Genomic DNA, 19,768 nt, shown 5'->3' with positions numbered 1-19,768 from the left:
TGAGTGGTACACTTCTGAGTCACCCCATGCATTCCCCGTGATTTCTGATGATGGAGTTCCCCCAAAGGTCACGAAGGAAGTAGAAAATGTTCAGGCACACTGTACGCAACATCATACCATGCTCATTCATCAATCAACCCCTCGGCTCATATGCGTAAGGGTAATGCCGCAACAACAGCCACTCCAATGGATACCATAATTGGTGCATAGTGGGGCAGACCTGTCGCTTCACAAGAGTCAATCCGTAAAGCACACGTGCCTCATCTTCTTTTTCTTCACCTTTGCTTTCAAAAATTGTTTTTTTTTTTTAAATTCCAATTTTCAAATAATTTTAACTCTTCAGTTTTTTATTTATTTTATTTTATTTTTTATCATCCGTAGAGTTTTAGGTCACCAAAAATCCGATTTTAATAAATTATTTGTTGTCATTTTCTCTTCAGCAAGCATTTTTCACAATTTTCCTTTTTTTTCTAAACGTTTCTTTTATTAAGTATGAATTAAATTTTATACTTCCGAACATAATGAAATTCTAGATAATTAATTCATACACAATAAATTGAGCATTGGTGGGACCTGACATTTGTGATCGATTGTTTGATTGACTTTGCCCTACTTTGACATACATGCTGTTAATTTGTATTTGTACACTAATATTGTCTTTTATGATAGCACTCAGCTTGCAATTAAGGTACGTCTTGTATGTAATCATATTTATTTATTTATACGTTATCATGTATGACTTGTTTTATTATTTGATCATTGTTTGACACTCACAATTTTTCGATTAATTGTCATACTTGCTTTAACTAATTAGTAGAGATCTAATTTTTAGGGCTTAAAAGGGTGGTACGATTTATTACCATACATCCCCTTATAGGTAACTTGACTCGAACCTAAATTCGATTTTTCACATACCTGTTTTTCCTTCGTTATCACATTTAGAGTTTTTCTTTTTTATTTTGTTTTTCCTTTTAATAATAAAACAAAAATAAATAGTGATTCTAAAAACTTTTCAATAAATTATTATATTTTCAAATAAAAACGAGTCGTGCCATTTGAGTGGGAACGCATGTATCGCAAGGTAGGGTCCATAATATGTGATACTATCTAATTAATGATGTTCTTTTGGTAGGTATGAAAAAAAATATGGTTCGATATTGTAAATGGAACTTATATATTGATATTAATAGAAAAAAATTTATATTAAAAAAATATTATTCTTATTAAATTGGTTCGTCCATGTCACTTTTATTTAGCTGACCACAGTTTATGGGTCGGCCTCTTGCCTACTTTTAAATCACATAACTAGGCATATAAAATGTATTCTTGGCTTGGCTTAGAGCTGCGTTCAGACTGTTGTTTACTTAGTGCTAGCTGGCTTGGGGTCAAATATATTTAATTCCAAGCTTCCTGATCCTAGGCCTGAGCACGTGTTGGGAATTTAAAAATGATTGTTTTCTTCTTCTTTTTTTTTTTAAATCAAAATTAGACTTACATATTTTCTAGAGAAAATGAAACATAAAAACATTTGTTTTTGTATTAAATGACTAGCCCTTGGTATTGATAAGCCAAATTTCTCACACATATCCAAGTCATTAGGCGACATCTCATTGCAAGCTCAATAATGATTATCTCTAAGTCAAAATTACTTTCTCCATTTTGGACTTGAGATACCCTTAAAGGGATTTATGAACTCTAATTTCTAATCATTAAAGTATGACATTTTAATTAAAAATAGAAATAGGTCCAACTTACAATAAGTTGAATAAATCCTTAATCACATAAAATTTGATAGTCATTTCATGGACACAAGGAAGGTCCAAGATTGACTTTTCTACAACCTAATCTACTACTCAAAAGATATGAAAATAGAATTAAAATGAAGAACAAAAAAAATCATCATTCAAACTTAAGATTCATATTATTTTTCATCTTGTATCTAATTCTTGACCTATCAGGTCTTTTCTTTAAGAGGCACATAAGCCATCATTTTATCAATTTGTTTTTATAAATTTTTTTTCTTCCAATTTTTTAATAATAGCTAATTTTAACTTTCCAAATCTTAATATTAATTCATAATTTTCCTCCAACAAGTCCATATGTCCCTCTCGAAAATCCGTCTTTAAGCTTTAAATTTCATTTTGAAAACTCAACTTGAGTCTTTCACTCATTTTCTTTTTCAATGCACTCTTACCTTTTGGGTGCATTTCATACGCAGGTATGAAAAAAAGAATGTAACTAGGAAAGACAATATTGGAAGTAGATTATTACATGGTATAAATTTTTATGAAAATAAATTTTTTGTTATATTCTCAATCCAAAATAATAATAAATAAGGAAGAGAATGAATTTTTCCACGTACTCCCATGTTCTATTTTTGTATTTCAAATACATCCTCTTTAAAAAATAAATAAATAAATAACCACCTTCATACTCCACATACTTTGGCCATCAAAGTCAAAACTTTGGACATTCAAACATTCCATTAATCAAAACTTTATTACTACAAGTAAATGAAAATTCCACTTTATAAAAACTTCCATGCGCTCCCTAAAACATCTAAATTGGTGCATAACTTAATACTAAAAGCCTAAAACCATAGTTTATGTCATTAATTTTCTTTATAAAAAGAGTGAATTTCTCAAAAAATTTCATTCAAGTCATTTCCTTATCTTCTTTCGATATAGTGAAGAAGAGTGCTAATTAAGTAGATTTAAACATGACCCTCTCTCTCTCTCTCTCTCTCTCTCTCTCTCTCTCTCTCTCTCTCTCTCTCTTTCTTTTCAGACCTTTTTAAATTCTATATGAAATGGGAGGTGATTCATATGTACATCTAAGATATAAATATACTTTCATGAATAATATATAAATCATAAATTATAACAATTATTTGAGTTATAATCAACTTAACATCATATGAGCAATATATTACTGAAATATCTCAATATAAAACATATATAATAATACAATCTTAAAAACAAAATCAATTTAAATGTTCAATAAGACACTCTCATTAAACTTTGGGAAGAAGTCGATAAGTAGGAAGAGCATGTAAGTGAGTGGCCCTTGGCAATGCCAAACCAAATTGCTCGCTCATATCCAACTCACTAGGTAACATGCCATTAGGTAGTTTCCAATCAAAACAATGTACTAATTGAGCTAACACAAGCCGAATGTTTATTAGACCTAATTGTATTCCAGGACATTTTCGACGACCTGATCCAAATGGAATGAACTTAAAATCCTTCCCTTGAAAATCTATATCGCTACCAATGAACCTCTCAGGAAAAAAGTCTTCAACATTATTGGACCATATATTAGGATCTCTTCCAATTGCCCATACATTGATGATAATTCGTGACTTCTTAGGTATGTAATATCCATTTAGAGTAATATCCTCAATGGACTCACGTGGGATAAGGAATGGTCCAACAGGATGTAGTCTTAAACCCTCTTTCAATACCATGTCTAAATAAACTAGATTTGCCAAATCAACCTCTTCTACCATTCGTTCCATTCCAATTACATTCTCTAATTCTTCTTGAAGTTGCCTCATAACTCTTGGATGTCTAAACAATTCAGAAAGTAACCATTCAATGATGATAGTTGAAGTGTCAATTGTACCAATAGTTATGTCCCATACAATTGCTTTAATATTTTCTTGTTCAATTAAATATGATGGTTCCTGATGAAAGTTTTCCGTCTCATTCATTAGTGATAGCATCACATCAATAAAATCTTTATGGTTTCCCTTATTTTCGCTAGCGTCTTGTTTATGCTCATCAATGATCTTTTCTAAAATATGGTCAACAGCTCCACTAATTGCCTTCATACGCCTTTTCAAACCCTAAAAATAAGAAATTTAAAATTTATGAGCTACTTTTCAAATTATATGAGTAACCTAAAAGTATTGGTTTGTATTCTAATAGATCGTTAACTTAATAAATTTAGAGTCTGTCTAACAGTGATTTTAAGAAGCGTTTTTAATTTTTTTAACACTTAAAAAATTTTATCATTTAAGTATTAAAAAGATTAGAAACGTTTTTTAAAATCACTATCAAACACACTCTTAGCATGACTGAAATATAATATGATAATTCAAAAATATTATATAAGCTTTTGTGTATTTATAGGCTGCCATACAACTTTTTTATTTTTATTTTTTATAATGCTACTCAAAGAAAATATTGCATTAAAAAGAAAAAAAGAAAAGAAAATATTGTATCTCATTGTGAGCCAATATGATTCACCAAAAGGGAGCCTGTAATTTGTTGGAATCATTTTTAAAATAGTTATTAAAAAAATGGTTTTTGAAAATAAAATTTTGTTTGAGAAGACTAGTATAAAAAAATAGTTTTAATTTCTTGCCTTATTATTTATAAAATAAAACTAAACTTGTAGACAATAAAATAAAAAAGTTTCCAAAGTATTTCTCATATTTTTAATTATTACCTAAAACATCCTAAAAAGCAATGGAAAACATCACGATTTCTAGAAAATTGTTTCCTGTCAAACCTATTTTTTGTTAAAAAAAAAAAAAAAAAAAAAAAAACTGTTTTAATTTCAAGAATGTTTCTAAGTAGGGCCTTAGTAATTTAGATCTTCTAAAACTTTTTTTTTTCATAGTCCCCGGTAATGAAGGGAGAACCCTAAAACTAATTGTCTGGTATTTCTGTTTTTAATTTAAATGTGTCTAGAAGAATTATATGTTCATAATTCAGAAAACACTAAAAGTGATTTTGGAATCATATAAATATTTTTTTAGATTTTTAAAAATATTTTCTAAATCTAATCAAACACCTCATCTTTCTTTGAAAAAAATATTTTTTAAACAAAACGCTTCTTAGAATATCTGTGAAACTGTAAATAGAACAGGGTGAGAACTACCTGAAGATCGAGGGCCCCCAGAAAGGGCACATAATCTGCTATATTGAAAGCTCCTGCCAAGATCGCTGCTTCTTGCGCAAGCTCCTTCAAGTCAGCCCTCTGATAATCCTTACAGCGCCCAAATAGCATTCTATGCGTCATGTCTTCAATTACTTCACCTACCTTTTTATTAATATTCACCACTTCCCGAGCCGCTGCCATTTGTTTCAGTGACTGCACCAACACCCCTAGCTCCTCCTTCCTCATTGCCGCAAAAGAATCAATTTTCACCTTGGTAAGAAGCTCCAACGTACAGAGTTTCCGGGCATTGCGCCAATATGGACCATACTCAGCAAAAGCCATGCCCTTCCCCCCATAGGACAAGTACTCTGAGGCTTGGATTTTGGGCCTGCTAGCAAACACTGCATCGTGGGTCTTGAGGAATAGCTCGGCAGCCTCCGGCGATGAGACTACGATAGTTGGGACATACCCAAGGCGCATAGACATGATGGGACCATACTTTCTGGCTAGGCGACTGAGGTTGCGGTGGGGAAGGTTGCCCAACATGTGGAGGTTACCAATAATTGGTAATGCCCAAGGACCCGGTGGGAGTTTCGGGCCATTAACTGAGGCGGTACGGCGGCGATGGATGAAGGAGTACAAGGCTCCAAGGAGGACTAAGAGAGCTGCAGTTGCGAAAGCAGACATTGTTGGTTGTGGGACGATGTGGGCTTGGAGATGAGAAAGTTCGTCAAGTGAATTTGCAATCTATGTAGGCTGTTGTCAATGAGCGATGGTCTTCGCCTTCTAGGTAAAAAGAATGAATCCAAATCAACCATCAAAACTGGATTTTTATTTTTATTTTTATGATTGTACGGTGAATTTAAAATTAATTTTTAAAAATACAGTACATTGAAAAATATTTTTAAATTTAGGACATTTTTTGCCACTTTGAATGATGTATCTTAAAAAGATACCTTCCATCATTTTTATATCAATGATACATGTTCAAAAAAATTGAATTTACATTAAAGGTATTTTTTGAAGAGACATCTTCCATAATTTTTATATCAATAATACACGTATAAAAAAATTTGAATTTATATTAAAAATGTCTCTTCGATAGACTTTTCACAATTCTATAAAATCTAATTTATATTAAAAATATTTTTTAAATAAACATTTTTCATAATTTTCATATCAGTTGCATAGTGAAAAAATTGAATTTATATTAAAGATGTCTTATTAAAAGACGTCTTTTATAATTTTATAAAATTAAATTTATATTAAAGATGTCTTTTGAATAGAGAACTCCAACAATTCTTGTATCAATTATTCATTGAAATAATTGAATTTATACTAAAAGTGTCTTTTCAAAATATATATTTCATAATTTTATAAAATTAAATTTATATTGAAATATTTTCTATCAGAAGTCACTTTTACTATAAATTTAATTTGTTCGATAGGTTACTAATATAAAAATTATGGAAAGTGTTTCTTTAAAAGACATATTTAGTATAAATTCAATTTTGTGAAACTGTAGAGACATCTTCAATGTAAATTCAATTTCTTTTTTCATTGTAGGACGGATATGAAAATTATGGAATATGTTTCTTCAAAAACCACCTTTAATATAAATTTGATTTTATGGTATTGTGAAAATGATATAAGTTTAATATAAATTCAAATTTTTTTAATGTGCATGACTAATAAAAAAATGATGAAAAAATGTCTTTTGAATAGACACCTTTAATATAAATTTAATTTTATGAAATTATGAGAGGTGTCCTTTGAAAAGATGTCTTTAATATAAATTTAATTTTTTTTACATATATCATTGACATGAAAAATATGAAAGATATCTTTTTAATAAATACTTTTTAAAGTGGAAAAAAGTGATATTTATTTCTAATTATCCTATTTTAAGAAATTGTTTTCAAATTACTATTTTTAAAAAAATTATTTTTTAAATTAGCCCTACAAGTTAAAAAAAAAGCCTTCATTACTACTCAATCAGTTAGGTAAAAGGTCTTTTCATGAGACCAAAAAAGCAAAGGCAGGGAAGCGAAGCAATAAAGGTGAAGGCAACTGCATGTGAAGTGGCCCCAGTAAGGGGGTCCATGATTAATATGCGATAGTGACAGCTCCTGCATGCCAAGGCCGTGCTTTGCCATAACACGCTTTCGAAAATAGAAAAAAATAAAAAATTAAATTAAATTTTAAAAGTAATTCAAATTCGATTAGTGTTGAAATAATAATGTTATAAATATATAATTTATATTTTATTAAAATTTAAAATATTTGTAATATTATTTATTCATTTTTATATTAATGTATTAATTTAAATTTTATTAAACAAAATATATACAATATTTACATATGAAGATATATTGAAAATGAAAAAAAATTGTATCATGTAACTAGGTATATATTATTTTTTTAAATGAGTTATTTAATTTATTCCTTGTTAACTAGAACACAAACATAGTAGTAGTAGTAGTCTCCCTCTTATAAGCATGTTGGTTCAATCCCTCAACATTAAAATTGATTTTTCTTTTAAATCCATTTACATTGATCCCACATCTAAAATGAGAAGATATATGAACACCTTTATAATTATCTTTCCATTCATTAAAGGTTATTGTTAGATGACTGTTGCATTGCCAGTTTTTTAGTAAAGATATACAACACTTATATCATTAAAATATAATATTTGAGTATTATCTTTGACATAAAAATCTTAATTTTTTTAATTTTTAAAAAATTGATATTTATAGAATTTATATTACCTTTTTAAATTGAACTAGGATTAAGAATTATTAGTTTAAGAGGCTCTTAAAAAAAGTGGAAAGAGCAAAAACAATAATAGATAAAAGGTGTATTAGGTTTTGAGAAAGAAAGGTTAAGAGTTCTTAAAATTTATTAATAAATTTATTTATTTATAATTATTAATGTAAATGATTAAACAAAATCATATAAATAATTTGTATTCTCTGTTTTATTTTTTTTTCCTATTAAATTTGGATGTTGCAATTTTTCACAGAGATGTTATATAAAAAAGGAAATATAATAAAATTATTTATAATTTTTAAATTCTTTGTTTTAATTCAATATATTAAATTCCATTTTAAAAAAAATCAATAGAAACAACTCTAAAACTTTTATAATTTTTAGATTTTTAATTTTTCAATAATCAATTTCATTGATTATGATCCCTCTTTAGTCCTACTGCAAATTATTAAAATTATAAAATGTAAGAACTAAAATTCATCTCTCCTACTTTTCCCTATTTTCTTGAAAACCAAATAAATCTAAATTTATAAACTTCCTTCAATTTTCAATATTAATGTTTTTTTATTAAAATGTGATTATATTCTTTTCTCTTATTTATTTATTTGGGAAGTGGATTCTTACACCCATAAATATGTAATATGTTTTTTTGAAATATCTCCCAAAAAAAATAAAAATAAAAATAATTAAAAAATATTTTATTCAACTCTTCGTAAACACGAAAGAAGTCAAATTCAATGTCATATACATAGGAGCTGTGATGAGAAAAAACAGCACTGGTGCTGGTTGAATAATTGAGTTCTATCAACTCTCAATATTTTGATAGTGAAAGGAATTGTTGTATGATACATGTTTGTAATCTGGGTAACATGAGATCAGGTCGGATTATGGATAAGACTAAGACATTTTTAAAAAATAATTTCTTAATTAATTATTATAGTAGAAAAAATAATTCCAAATTTATCATAGTTTTTATCCTATAGGAAAAAAAAAAAATTTCTTTTTAAATCATCTTTTGTAGAGATGATACAATTTCTCACTTCTTATTTTATTTTATTTATTTTTTTAAATCATCTCTTAAAAATTTAAAAAAGTGAGAAATAATATACTAAATTAATTACTAATTAATGTACTAAAAAATATATTATAAAATTAATTAATTTTATTTACTAATTTGATATATAAATAATATACTAAATTTAATATAAGATAATAATATTTATCTATTATTTTTTTCTTTCACTTTGGAATTAAAAAAAAAAAAACTATTATCAATTTTATATGAAAACTGAATTGAAAAAAGAAAAAATTGTTATTAATTTATCAAAAAAAGAAAAAAAATGAGAAATTGTTTATTCAAGAAACCAATTTTCACAAAAAAAAAAACCTTCAAAAATCATTTTTTTCATTCTCTATTATACTTATACAATAATACAATTATTATAAATATATATTATAAAATTAATTAATTAATTTTATTTACTAAATTTAATATATAAATTTAATTTAGTAAATATATAAATAATATATATTAAATTTAGTAAATAAAATTAATTAATTTTATAATATATATTTATAATAATTGTATTATTGTATAAGTATAATAGAGAATGAAAAAAAGGATTTTTGAAGGTTTTTTTTTTTTTTTTTGTGAAAATCATCTCATGAAAAGATAATTTCTCACTTTTTGTTTTATCTTAATTTATTTTAATAAATTAATAACAATTTTTTTTAAACTCAGTTTTCACATAAATTTGATAATAGTTTTTTTTTAATTCCAAAGTGAAAGAAAAAAATAATAGATAAATATTATTTGTCTTATATTAAATTTGGTATATTATTTATATATTAAATTTAGTAAATAAAATTAATTAATTAATTAATTTTATAATATATATTTTTATTATATCAATTAGTAATTAATTTAGTATATTATTTCTCACTTCTTAAATTTTTTAAGAGACAAGAGATGATTTCTTACTTGGAATTTTTTTTGGTTAATATTGTATTTTCAAGAGACGATTTCTCAAAAAATGGAATTTTAGAACTCGTGTCTTAGAAAGATAATTTTTTTTTTATAATTTTTTTAAAAGGTCATAAATTGTCTTTTAAAGAAACTATTTTTTTTTTTTAAATTTCATTTGAAAATTTTTTTTATTATGATAATTTAGGAATTATTTTTTAAAATTACCATATTCTTATCAAAAATGGGATGAGGTCCTCCATAATTAGGAATGGTACACTAAAATACCAGAGAATCACACATCCATGGGCCAAATTGGCTCTCATTGCAAAAACAATTCACATCCTGCCTTCCTTGACAAACTATGGATTCCTAGTTCTTTTTCTATGCATGGATGTTATGTTATTGAAAAGAACAGTAAATAATAAAAAATAAAATTATTTATAAATTTTAAATTCTTTGTTTTAATTTTCCGATAATGAATATCATTGATTATAATCTCCCTTTAGTCTTATTGGAAATTATTAAAACTATAAAATAATGTTACAAAATAACAAAAATAAGAAATAAAAAAACAAAATAAAAACGCATAAATTTACGTGGAAACCCTATACCCAAAAAAAAAAAAAAAAACTATGAACAAAAATTGGTACAAGAGGTAAAAGTTATGAATGGTAACTTATCAATTTTATTTAAAACTTGAGAATTTGAGTCAAGTTATAACTTACAAATTTTTCTATTGTGATAAATATTTCCATAAGACTCTCCTATTATCATAAAAAAAAAAAAAAAAAAATCCATTTACTTAGGAGTTTTATTATATATATAATATATAAATAATACTTAAATAATTAATTTTTTTATATAAAATATTTCTATAGAATTAAGAGAAAAATATAGGAAGAGGTTTAATTTTGACTAAAAAAGAGTCCTTTTTTTCTTTTTTATTTTAAAAGGATATTTAGACTTTAGAATTTGAGAGCTCTAGAAGTGCAATATGCTAAAATAATAGTAAAAGTTGTTCTTCATTCTCATGGATATAGGCTTTAAGTTGAACTATTAAATCATTATGTATCTTATGTATTTTCCATTTTTGTTTTCTTAATTTTTTCTTCCTATTATTGTTCTTTGTCATAGATTTCATAATATTGGTACTATTATAAATAAATGACGACTTCCACTTGAATTTTTTATGATAGATTAAACATGGAAAAATATTTAAACAAGAAGAGTTTTATTTTATATTTTTATTCCTTATTCTACTAATATCATAGACATTTGAGAATGACAAATTATTGAAAGAGTTTTCCAGAGAGATGCTTAATTTTATTATTATCACCGCCTACACAAATTTGGTCTACATTATCATAATGTTTTACACATCCATCATTTGATGATCATATTTTCATGAAAACAATATCTACTAAGCCCTAGATGATCAAATTAGGCTTGTCAAAATTTAGGTATGGAAAGAGGTTTATCAAAATTAGGCTTACCAAAATTTAGGTATGGAAAGAGGTTTATCAAATTAGGCTTACCAAAATTTAGGTATAGAAATGGGTTTATTCAAAAGTATTACAAATTTCCATATGTAGAAGCTTGTTGTGTCTTGTCTAGGATCACATAAAAGTTAGGTATAGTAATGAAATTTGAAGAAAATGGGAATCCACCTCAACTCAATTAAAGATCACTAAAAGATAGTTAATTCAAATCACTTTGTGTTTTTAGATTATGATATTGGGTATAAGTTACTTTTTTAATACTCAATTTGTAGCATAATAATCTCAATTGTTGTATTAAAATAAAGAGAATTTTTATTTATTTATTTAATATTATTATTATTTTATCAATTGCATGAATGAGTACAATTCATTTATATATTTAGAAAATGCTAATGTATTGTAGTGGTAATTGTCATAGTAAAAAATTTGGACAGTTGAATATATGGGTGAAATTTAAGTCGTCATATGAGGGTGTAAATAAATGAAATTAATATACAAATAATAAAACTTGAAAATGTATATGTGGAGACCCTAATTTTTGGTGTGGGAGATATTTTGGACACCTTTTCTAGTGCCTTTTAGGAGGTTTTGGGCAGCAAGCTGGCAAGGACCTTTTATGTAGGAAACCAGGAGGTGACAAGTGGCAGTAGGATTCAGAGGCCGTGGGGAGTGGGCTTGGGGCAGCAAGAAATCTGAGAGGGCGGAAACAGAGAACTGAGAAGAGGCTAGGAGAAGAAGAAGAACAGTAGGAAAAACAGAGAGCTGGGGAGAGGAGCTTAAGAGGAGAGAGCTGAACAGAGGGGAGAAGAAGGGTAGGGAGCTGCAGAGAAAAAAAAAAAAGGGAGAATCAGAAAAGGAAGAAGAAAGAGCTGGAGCAAGAAAATTTGCAACTGAAGAAGAAGCAGAGGAGGAGCTCGCCGGTTCTGTCCAGGTATGATTACAGCATGCTTCATATTTCTCTACTTCACATTGTTCTGTCCTACCTCCTGCTGATTTTGGGTTCATTTCGATGCTTGGTTGTGGACATTAGATGTTGTGCATGTTTGTGGAATCTGAGACTATTTTTTTTAAATGTATTTTATGGCTATTATTGGCCCTATTTCTTTGGCTCTGTTTTGGTTCCCCTGTGAGATGCCCAATCATGCTTTTATTTCTATTTAAAATATGTTTGGTTTCACTCACCTGTTTAAGCCCATTGATTAGAGCATGAAACAGGGCTTCGTTCGATGATTTGTCATTTCATTTTATTTTCTCTATCCATGCTCTGTTTTTGTTGTTCACTCTCTGTTTTTTTGGTACCCACCTCTCTCGAGAGTGCTTAGACTGTGCACATCCTTCTGGTTTGTTCTTGGTTTGAAAATCAATAGATGCCTGCTAGGGTCTTTATCATGTCTCTGTTTCCTCTCTGGCAAACTGGTCAAAGACAAAACATCAATATGACCATCGCCACAGTCCCCCAAGTGTTTCAGTAAGAAGTGCTTGCATTTTTGAAGTCTCACACAACCAACTGTGCACACGGTCCACTCAAGGCTTAAAGGAGAGATCGATTGTTCACTTCCAAGGTCAGGAAGGTGTTGATGTAGTTGGGTATTTTAGAAAAATGGTTGAAGCTGGGTCAAGACTGAACCGGGGAGTCCGTGGTAAGATGGTTGATGGCCGGGTTAGTTTTCTTGAGCGGATGACAAGATCTCACAACCTCATTATGGTGCTTGGGCGATATGGAAGCAGTTCATCATGCCTCATTAGTGCATACAGTTTCAGAAATATATGGTGGAGTACTCTCTTTCATTGAGACCAAAAATTTGGGAATCTGGATGCATTCGCACAGAGCATTGGAGACCTTCTGATTGTTGTGGTTCATGAGTTGCAAATGGGGTTGGGTGTGTGGAGCCAGGTCTACCCCTTTCTGTTCTTTAAAAGCAAGAAATTGTCCAAACCGTGTGATGGCTCTTACACGTGGCATATACCATTGTTGGTTTGGACGGGGAATAAGCTACATTCGAATCCTGTTCATGCAGTGGTGTAGCTCCGGCTATCAATGGAATATCTCGGTTCTGGTGATGGCAGTGAGTTGAAAGCTGAAGGTGTAGAAGCTTGAAGGCCATTCCGATATTTTTTCAGTTTAGAGAATCTGGAACATATTACCTTCTGTACTCCTACTGCTCAAGTCACGCATGCTCGCATTTACAAGGTCCCTTCAGAAAATATTCCTACTGTTAAAGTAGAAGAATTATGCAGATGTACAATGGTTCTGAGATGATATGATAAAGGGAGCAATCGAGAAAGGGTCTCTTAGGAAAATGGATAATTGCGGATTGGAATTCGGAGGCTCATGAGACCACTCGACAATGTGCTACCATCTGTAATACCAAGTCGCAACATGCATCTTGGAGTCCTTGCTATTGCATCACCCTATTGATACTCTTATGCTGGGATAGGTGTTCAGACCTTTGGGAAGACACTCTTATGCTGCGTTTCTTGTCATCTCCCAACCGAGGGGCCTCATGACTGCCATGGACCCTGCTACTCAGATGCTTGCATCCATGATCAAGTCTCTCACCTTCCAGTCCGTATTGAAACAACTGATATGGCCAAGGTAATTCTCAGCTGGGTCTTCCATCACCTAAGCTGCCCCCTAGACCTCACTTTTCCAACTCACTCCTGCCTGGCCACCGAAATCCTTTTCAAAGCCCTCCATCAAAGTCCCTCCTCCATCAAATCTGAATCCCAAGCCTTATGACCAGCTCACCATCCTCCCAACCTTCATACCCATCAAACTCATCACCCCCCGCGGACCTTCAGGCATTCCGATTTCTTCCACTGTAGATCCTAAATGCATTGCTTCGGGTATCAAATACCATGCAGAGTTCAAGCCTTTGTTTTCCAGAACAGTTCGGGCTCTCTAAGGCTTTCCCTGCAATTGCTCAAAGTGTTCGTGATGCACCATCATAAACTGGAACGCTACATATGTTGACTATGGGAAGATGATTATGCTGTAAAACAAAACCCCGTCTTGATTGAGGGTATGTTGTTCTTAAAAATCTGGGCATTGATGATATTCCCATAGTTGAGTGGTACACTTCTGAGTCACCCCATGCATTCCCCGTGATTTCTGATGATGGGGTTCCCCCAAAGGTCACGAAGGAAGTAGAAAATGTTCAGGCACACTGTACGCAACATCATGCCATGCTCATTCATCAATCAACCCCTCAGCTCATATGCATAAGGGTAATGCCGCAACAACAGCCACTCCAATGGATACCATAATTAGTGGGGCAGACCTGTCGCTTCACAAGAGTCAATCCGTAAAGCACATGTGCCTCATCTTCTTTTTCTTCACCCTTGCTTTCAAAAATTATTTTTTTTAAAAAAAATTTCAATTTTCAAATAATTTTAACTCTTCAATTTTTTATTTATTTTATTTTATTTTTTATTCATCCTTAGAGTTTTAGGTCACCGAAAATCCGATTTTAATAAATTATTTGTTGTCATTTTCTCTTCAGCAAGCATTTTTCACAATTTTCCTTGTTTTTCTAAACGTTTTTTTTTATTAAGTATGAATTAAATTTTATACTTCTGAACATAATGAAATTCTATATAATTAATTTATATAAAATAAATTAAGCATTGGTGGGACCGACATTTGTGATCGATTGTTTGATTGACTTTCCCCTACTTTGACATGCATGCTATTAATTTGTATTTATACACTAATCTTGTCTCTTATGATAGTGCTCAGCTTGCAATTAAGATACGATTTGTATCTAATCATATTTATTTATTTATCTGTTCTCATGCATGACTTGTTTTATTATTTGATCATTGTTTGACACTCACGATTTTTCGATTAATTTTCATACTTGCTTTAACTAATTAGTAGAGACCTAATTTTTAGGACTTAAAATGGTGCTACGATTTATTATCGTACATTCCTTTATAGTTAACTTGACCCTGGACCTAAATTCGATTTTTCACAGACCTGTTTTTTTTTCTTAATCACATTTAGAATTTTTATTTTTTTCTTTTATTTTTTCTTTTAATAATAAAATAAAAATAAGTAGCGATTCCAAAAACATTTCAATAAATTATTATTTTTTCAAATAAAAACGAGTCGTGCCATTTGAGTGGGAACGCATGTATCGCAATGTAGGGTCCACAATATGTGACACTATCTAATTAATGATGTTCTTTTAGTAGGTATGAAAAAAATATGGTTCGATATTGTAAATGGAACTTATGTATTGATATTAATAGAAAAAAAATTATATTAAAAAAATATTATTCTTATTAAATTGGTTCGTCCATATCATTTTTATTTAACTGACCACAGTTTATGAGAAGGCCCCTTGCCTACTTTTAAATCACATAACTAGGCATATAAAATGTGTTCTTGGCTTGGCTTAGAGCTGCGCTCAGACTGTTGTTTACTTAGTGCTAGCTGGCTTGGGGTCAAATATATTTAATTCCAAGCTTCCTGATCCTAGGCCTGAGCACGTGTTGGGAATTTAAAAATGATTGTTTTTTTTTTTTAAATCAAAATTAGACTTACATATTTTCTAGAGAAAATGAAACATAAAAACATTTGTTTTTATATTAAATGACTAGCCCTTGGTATTGATAAGCCAAATTTCTCACACATATCCAAGTCATTAGGCCACATTTCATTGCAAGCTCAATAATGATTATCTCTAAGTCAAAATTACTTTCTCCATTTTGGACTTGAGATACCCTTAAAGGGATTTATGAACTCTAATTTCTAATCATTAAAGTATGACATTCTAATTAAAAATAGAAATAGGTCCAACTTACAATAAGTTGAATAAATCCTTAATCACATAAAATTTGATAGTCATTTCATGGACACAAGAAAGGTCCAAGATTGACTTTTCTGCAACCTAATCTACTACTCAAAAGATATGAAAATGGAATTAAAATGAAGAACAAAAAAAAGGTATAAAAAAATCATCATTCAAACTTAAGATTCATATTATTTTTCATCTCGTTTTTAATTCTTGACCTTTGAGATCTTTTCTTTACGAGGCACATAAGCCATCATTCTATCAATTTGTTTTTATAATTTTTAATAGTAGCTAGTTTTAACTTTCCAATTCTTAATAATATTTCATAATTTTCCTCAAACAAGTCCGCATGTCCCTCTCAAAAATCCATCTTTAGGCTTTAAATTTCATTTTGAAAACCCAACTTGAGTCTTTTTCTCATTTTCTTTTTCAATGCACTCTACCTTTTGGGTGCATTTCATAAGCAGGTATGAAAAAAAAATGTGACTAGGAAAGACAATATTAGAAGTAGATTATTACATGGTATAAATTTTATGAAAATTTTATGTCATTAATCTTCTTTATAAAAAAAGTGAATTTCTCAAAAAATTTCATGTAAGTCATTTCCTTATCTTTTTTCCATATAGTGAAGAGGAGTGCTAATGAAGTAAATTTAAACATGACTCTTGTCTTTAAAGTTTGTAATACCAAAGATTTTTCTCTCTCTTTCTTTTTTTTTCAGACCTTTTTAAATTCTATATGAAATGAGAGGCGATTCATATGTACCTCTAAGATATAAATATACTTTCATGAATAATATATAAATCATAAATTATAACAATTATTTGAGCTATAATAAACTTAACGAGCAATATATTACTGAAATATCTCAATAGAAAACATATATAATAATACAATCTTAAAAACAAAATCAATTGAAATGTTCAATAAGACACTCTCATTAAACTTTGGGAAGAAGTCGATAAGTAGGAAGAGCATGTAAGTGAGTAGCCCTTGGCAATGTCAAACCAAATTCCTCGCTCATATCCAATTCGCTAGGTAGCATGCCATTAGGTAGTTCCCAGTCAAAACAATGCACTAATTGAGCTAACACAAGTCGAATGTTTATTAGACCTAGTCGCATTCCAGGACATTTTCGACGACCTGATCCAAATGGAATGAACTGAAAATCCTTCCCTTGAAAATCTATATTGCTACTAGTGAACCTCTCAGGAAAAAAGTCTTCAACATTATTGGACCATATATTAGGATCTCTTCCAATTGCCCATGCATTGATGATAATTCGTGACTTCTTAGGTATGTAATATCCATTTAGAGTAATATCCTCGATGGACTCATGTGGGACAAGCAATGGTCCAGCAGGATGTAGTCTTAAACCCTCTTTCAATACCATGTCTAAATAAACTAGATTTTCCAAATCAACCTCTTCTACCATTCGTTCCATTCCAATCACATTCTCTAATTCTTCTTGAAGTTGCCTCATAACTCTTGGATGTCTAAACAATTCAGAAAGTAACCATTCAATGGTGGTAGCTGAAGTGTCAATTGCAGCAATAATTACGTCCCATACAATTCCTTTAATATTTTCTTGTTCAATTAAATATGATGGCTCTTGATGAAAGTTTTTCGTCTCATTCATCAGTGATAGCATCACATCAACAAAATCTTTATGATTTCCCTGATTTTCGCTAGCGTCTTGTTTATGCTCATCAATGATTTTTTCTAAAATATGGTCAACAGCTCCACTAATTGCCTTCATACGCCTTTTCAAACCCTAAAAATGAGAAATTTAAAATTTGTGAGTTACTTTTCAAATTATATGAGTAACCTAAAAGTATTGGTTTGTATTCTAATGGATCCTTAGCTCAATAAATTTAGCATGACTAAAATATCATAATAATTCAAATATTATATAAGCTTTTTTGTATTTATAGGCTGCCATACAATTTTTTTTTATTTTTTATAATGCTACTCAAAGAAAATATTGCATTAAAAAAATAAAAATAAATCTTGTATCTCATTGTGAGCCAATATGATTCACCAAAAGGCAGCCTATAATTTGTTGAAATCATTTTTAAAATAGTTATTAAAAAAAATAGTTTTTGAAAATATATAAAATTTTGTTTGAGAAGACTAGTATATAAAAAAATAGTTTTAATTTCTTGGCTTATTATTTATAAAATAAAAATAAAAATAAAAATTAACTTGTAGACAATAAAATAAAAAAGTTTCCAAAGTATTTCTCATATTTTTAATTATTACCTAAAACATCCTAAGAAAACATCAGGATTTCTAGAAAATTGTTTTCTGTCAAACTTATTTTTTGTTACAAAAAAAAAAAAAAAAAGTTTTAATTTCAAGAATGTTTCTAAGTAGGGCCTTCGTAATTCAGATTTTCTTAAACTATTTTTTTTTTTTCCATAGTCCCCGGTAATGAATGGATCGAGAACCCTAAAACTAATTGTCTGGTATTTCTGTTTTTAATTTAAATGTTTTTAGAAGAATTATATGTTCATAATTCAGAAAACACTAAAAGCGATTTTGGAATCATACAAATAATTTTTAAAAATTTTAAAAATGTTTTCTAAATCTCATCAAACATCTAATTTTTCTTTGAAAAAAAATATTTTTTAAACAAAACGCTTCTTAGAATATCTGTGAAACTGTAAATAGGAAGGGTGAGAACTACCTGAAGATCGAGGGCCCCCAGAAAGGGCACATGATCTGCTATATTGAAAGCTCCTACCAAGATCAATGTTTCTTGCACAAGCGCCTTCAAGTCAGCCCTCTGATAATCCTTACAGCGCCCAAATAGCATTCTATGCGTCATGTCTTCAATTAGTTCACCTACCTTTTTACTAATATTCACCACTTCCCGAGCCGCTGCCATTTGTTTCAGTGACTGCACCAACACCCCCAGCTCCTCCTTCCTCATTGCCGCAAAAGAATCAATTTTCACCTTGGTAAGAAGCTCCAACGTACAGAGTTTCCGGGCATTCCGCCAATATGGACCATACTCAGTAAAAGCCATGCCCTTCCTCCCATAGCACAAGTACTCTGAGGCTTGGATTTTGGGCCTGCTAGCAAACACTGCATCGTGGGACTTGAGGAATAGCTCGGCAGCCTCCGGCGATGAGACTACGATAGTTGGGACATACCCAAGACGCATGGACATGATGGGACCATACTTTCTGGCTAGGCGACTGAGGTTGCGGTGGGGAAGGTTGCCCAACATGTGGAGGTTACCAATAATTGGTAATGCCCAAGGACCCGGTGGGAGTTTCGGGCCATTAACTGAGGCGGTACGGCGGCGATGGATGAAGGAGTACAAGGCTCCAAGGAGGACTAAGAGAGCTGCAGTTGCGAAAGCAGACATTCTTGGTTGTGAGACGATGTGGGTTTGGAGATGAGAAATTTCGTCAAGTGAATTTGCAATATATGTAGACTGTTGTCAATGAGCGATGGGCTTGGCCTTCTAGGGTAAAAAGAATGAATCCAAATCAACCATCAAAACTACGATTTGTTTATCATTGTACGGTGAATTTAAAATTAATTTTTAAAAATACGGTACATTAAAAAATATTTTTAAATCTACCACAATTTTTGCCACTTTAAAAGCCATCTTTTCAAAAGACATCTTCTATCATTTTTATATCAATAATCTATGTTAAAAAAAATTGAATTTATATTGAAAGCATCTCTTTAAGACACATTCCACAATTTTTATATCAATAACACATATTAAAAAATTTTGAATTTACATTAAAAGTGTCTCTCCAAGAAACACATTTTACAATTCTATAAAATCGAATTTATATTAAAAGTGCCTTTTAAAGAAATACTTT

The 19,768-nt window shown here is 29.9% G+C and overlaps 2 protein-coding genes across 2 annotated transcripts; both read right to left on the bottom strand.

Moving 5' to 3' along the window:
* Window positions 1-2,990: 2,990 nt before the first annotated feature.
* On the bottom strand, window positions 2,991-5,623 carry LOC117904666 (cytochrome P450 CYP736A12-like). The gene is made up of 2 exons (XM_034817391.1): window positions 4,888-5,623; window positions 2,991-3,847 (listed from the first exon to the last, which is right to left on the bottom strand). Exons 1-2 carry the CDS (start codon window positions 5,572-5,574, stop codon window positions 3,014-3,016), a joined length of 1,521 nt encoding a protein of 506 aa, XP_034673282.1. The 5' UTR covers window positions 5,575-5,623; the 3' UTR covers window positions 2,991-3,013.
* An 11,130-nt stretch (window positions 5,624-16,753) lies between these two features.
* On the bottom strand, window positions 16,754-19,347 carry LOC117904665 (cytochrome P450 CYP736A12-like). Its single transcript, XM_034817390.1, has 2 exons — window positions 18,613-19,347; window positions 16,754-17,697 (listed from the first exon to the last, which is right to left on the bottom strand). Exons 1-2 carry the CDS (start codon window positions 19,297-19,299, stop codon window positions 16,864-16,866), a joined length of 1,521 nt encoding a protein of 506 aa, XP_034673281.1. The 5' UTR covers window positions 19,300-19,347; the 3' UTR covers window positions 16,754-16,863.
* Between the last annotated feature and the right edge of the window lie 421 nt (window positions 19,348-19,768).

Source organism: Vitis riparia, chromosome 17 (genome assembly GCF_004353265.1).
Source record: "Vitis riparia cultivar Riparia Gloire de Montpellier isolate 1030 chromosome 17, EGFV_Vit.rip_1.0, whole genome shotgun sequence".
Lineage (NCBI taxonomy): Eukaryota > Viridiplantae > Streptophyta > Magnoliopsida > Vitales > Vitaceae > Vitis > Vitis riparia.
The sequence above is the reverse complement of the archived record's forward strand: the minus strand, read 5'-3'. Positions and strand labels throughout refer to the sequence as shown.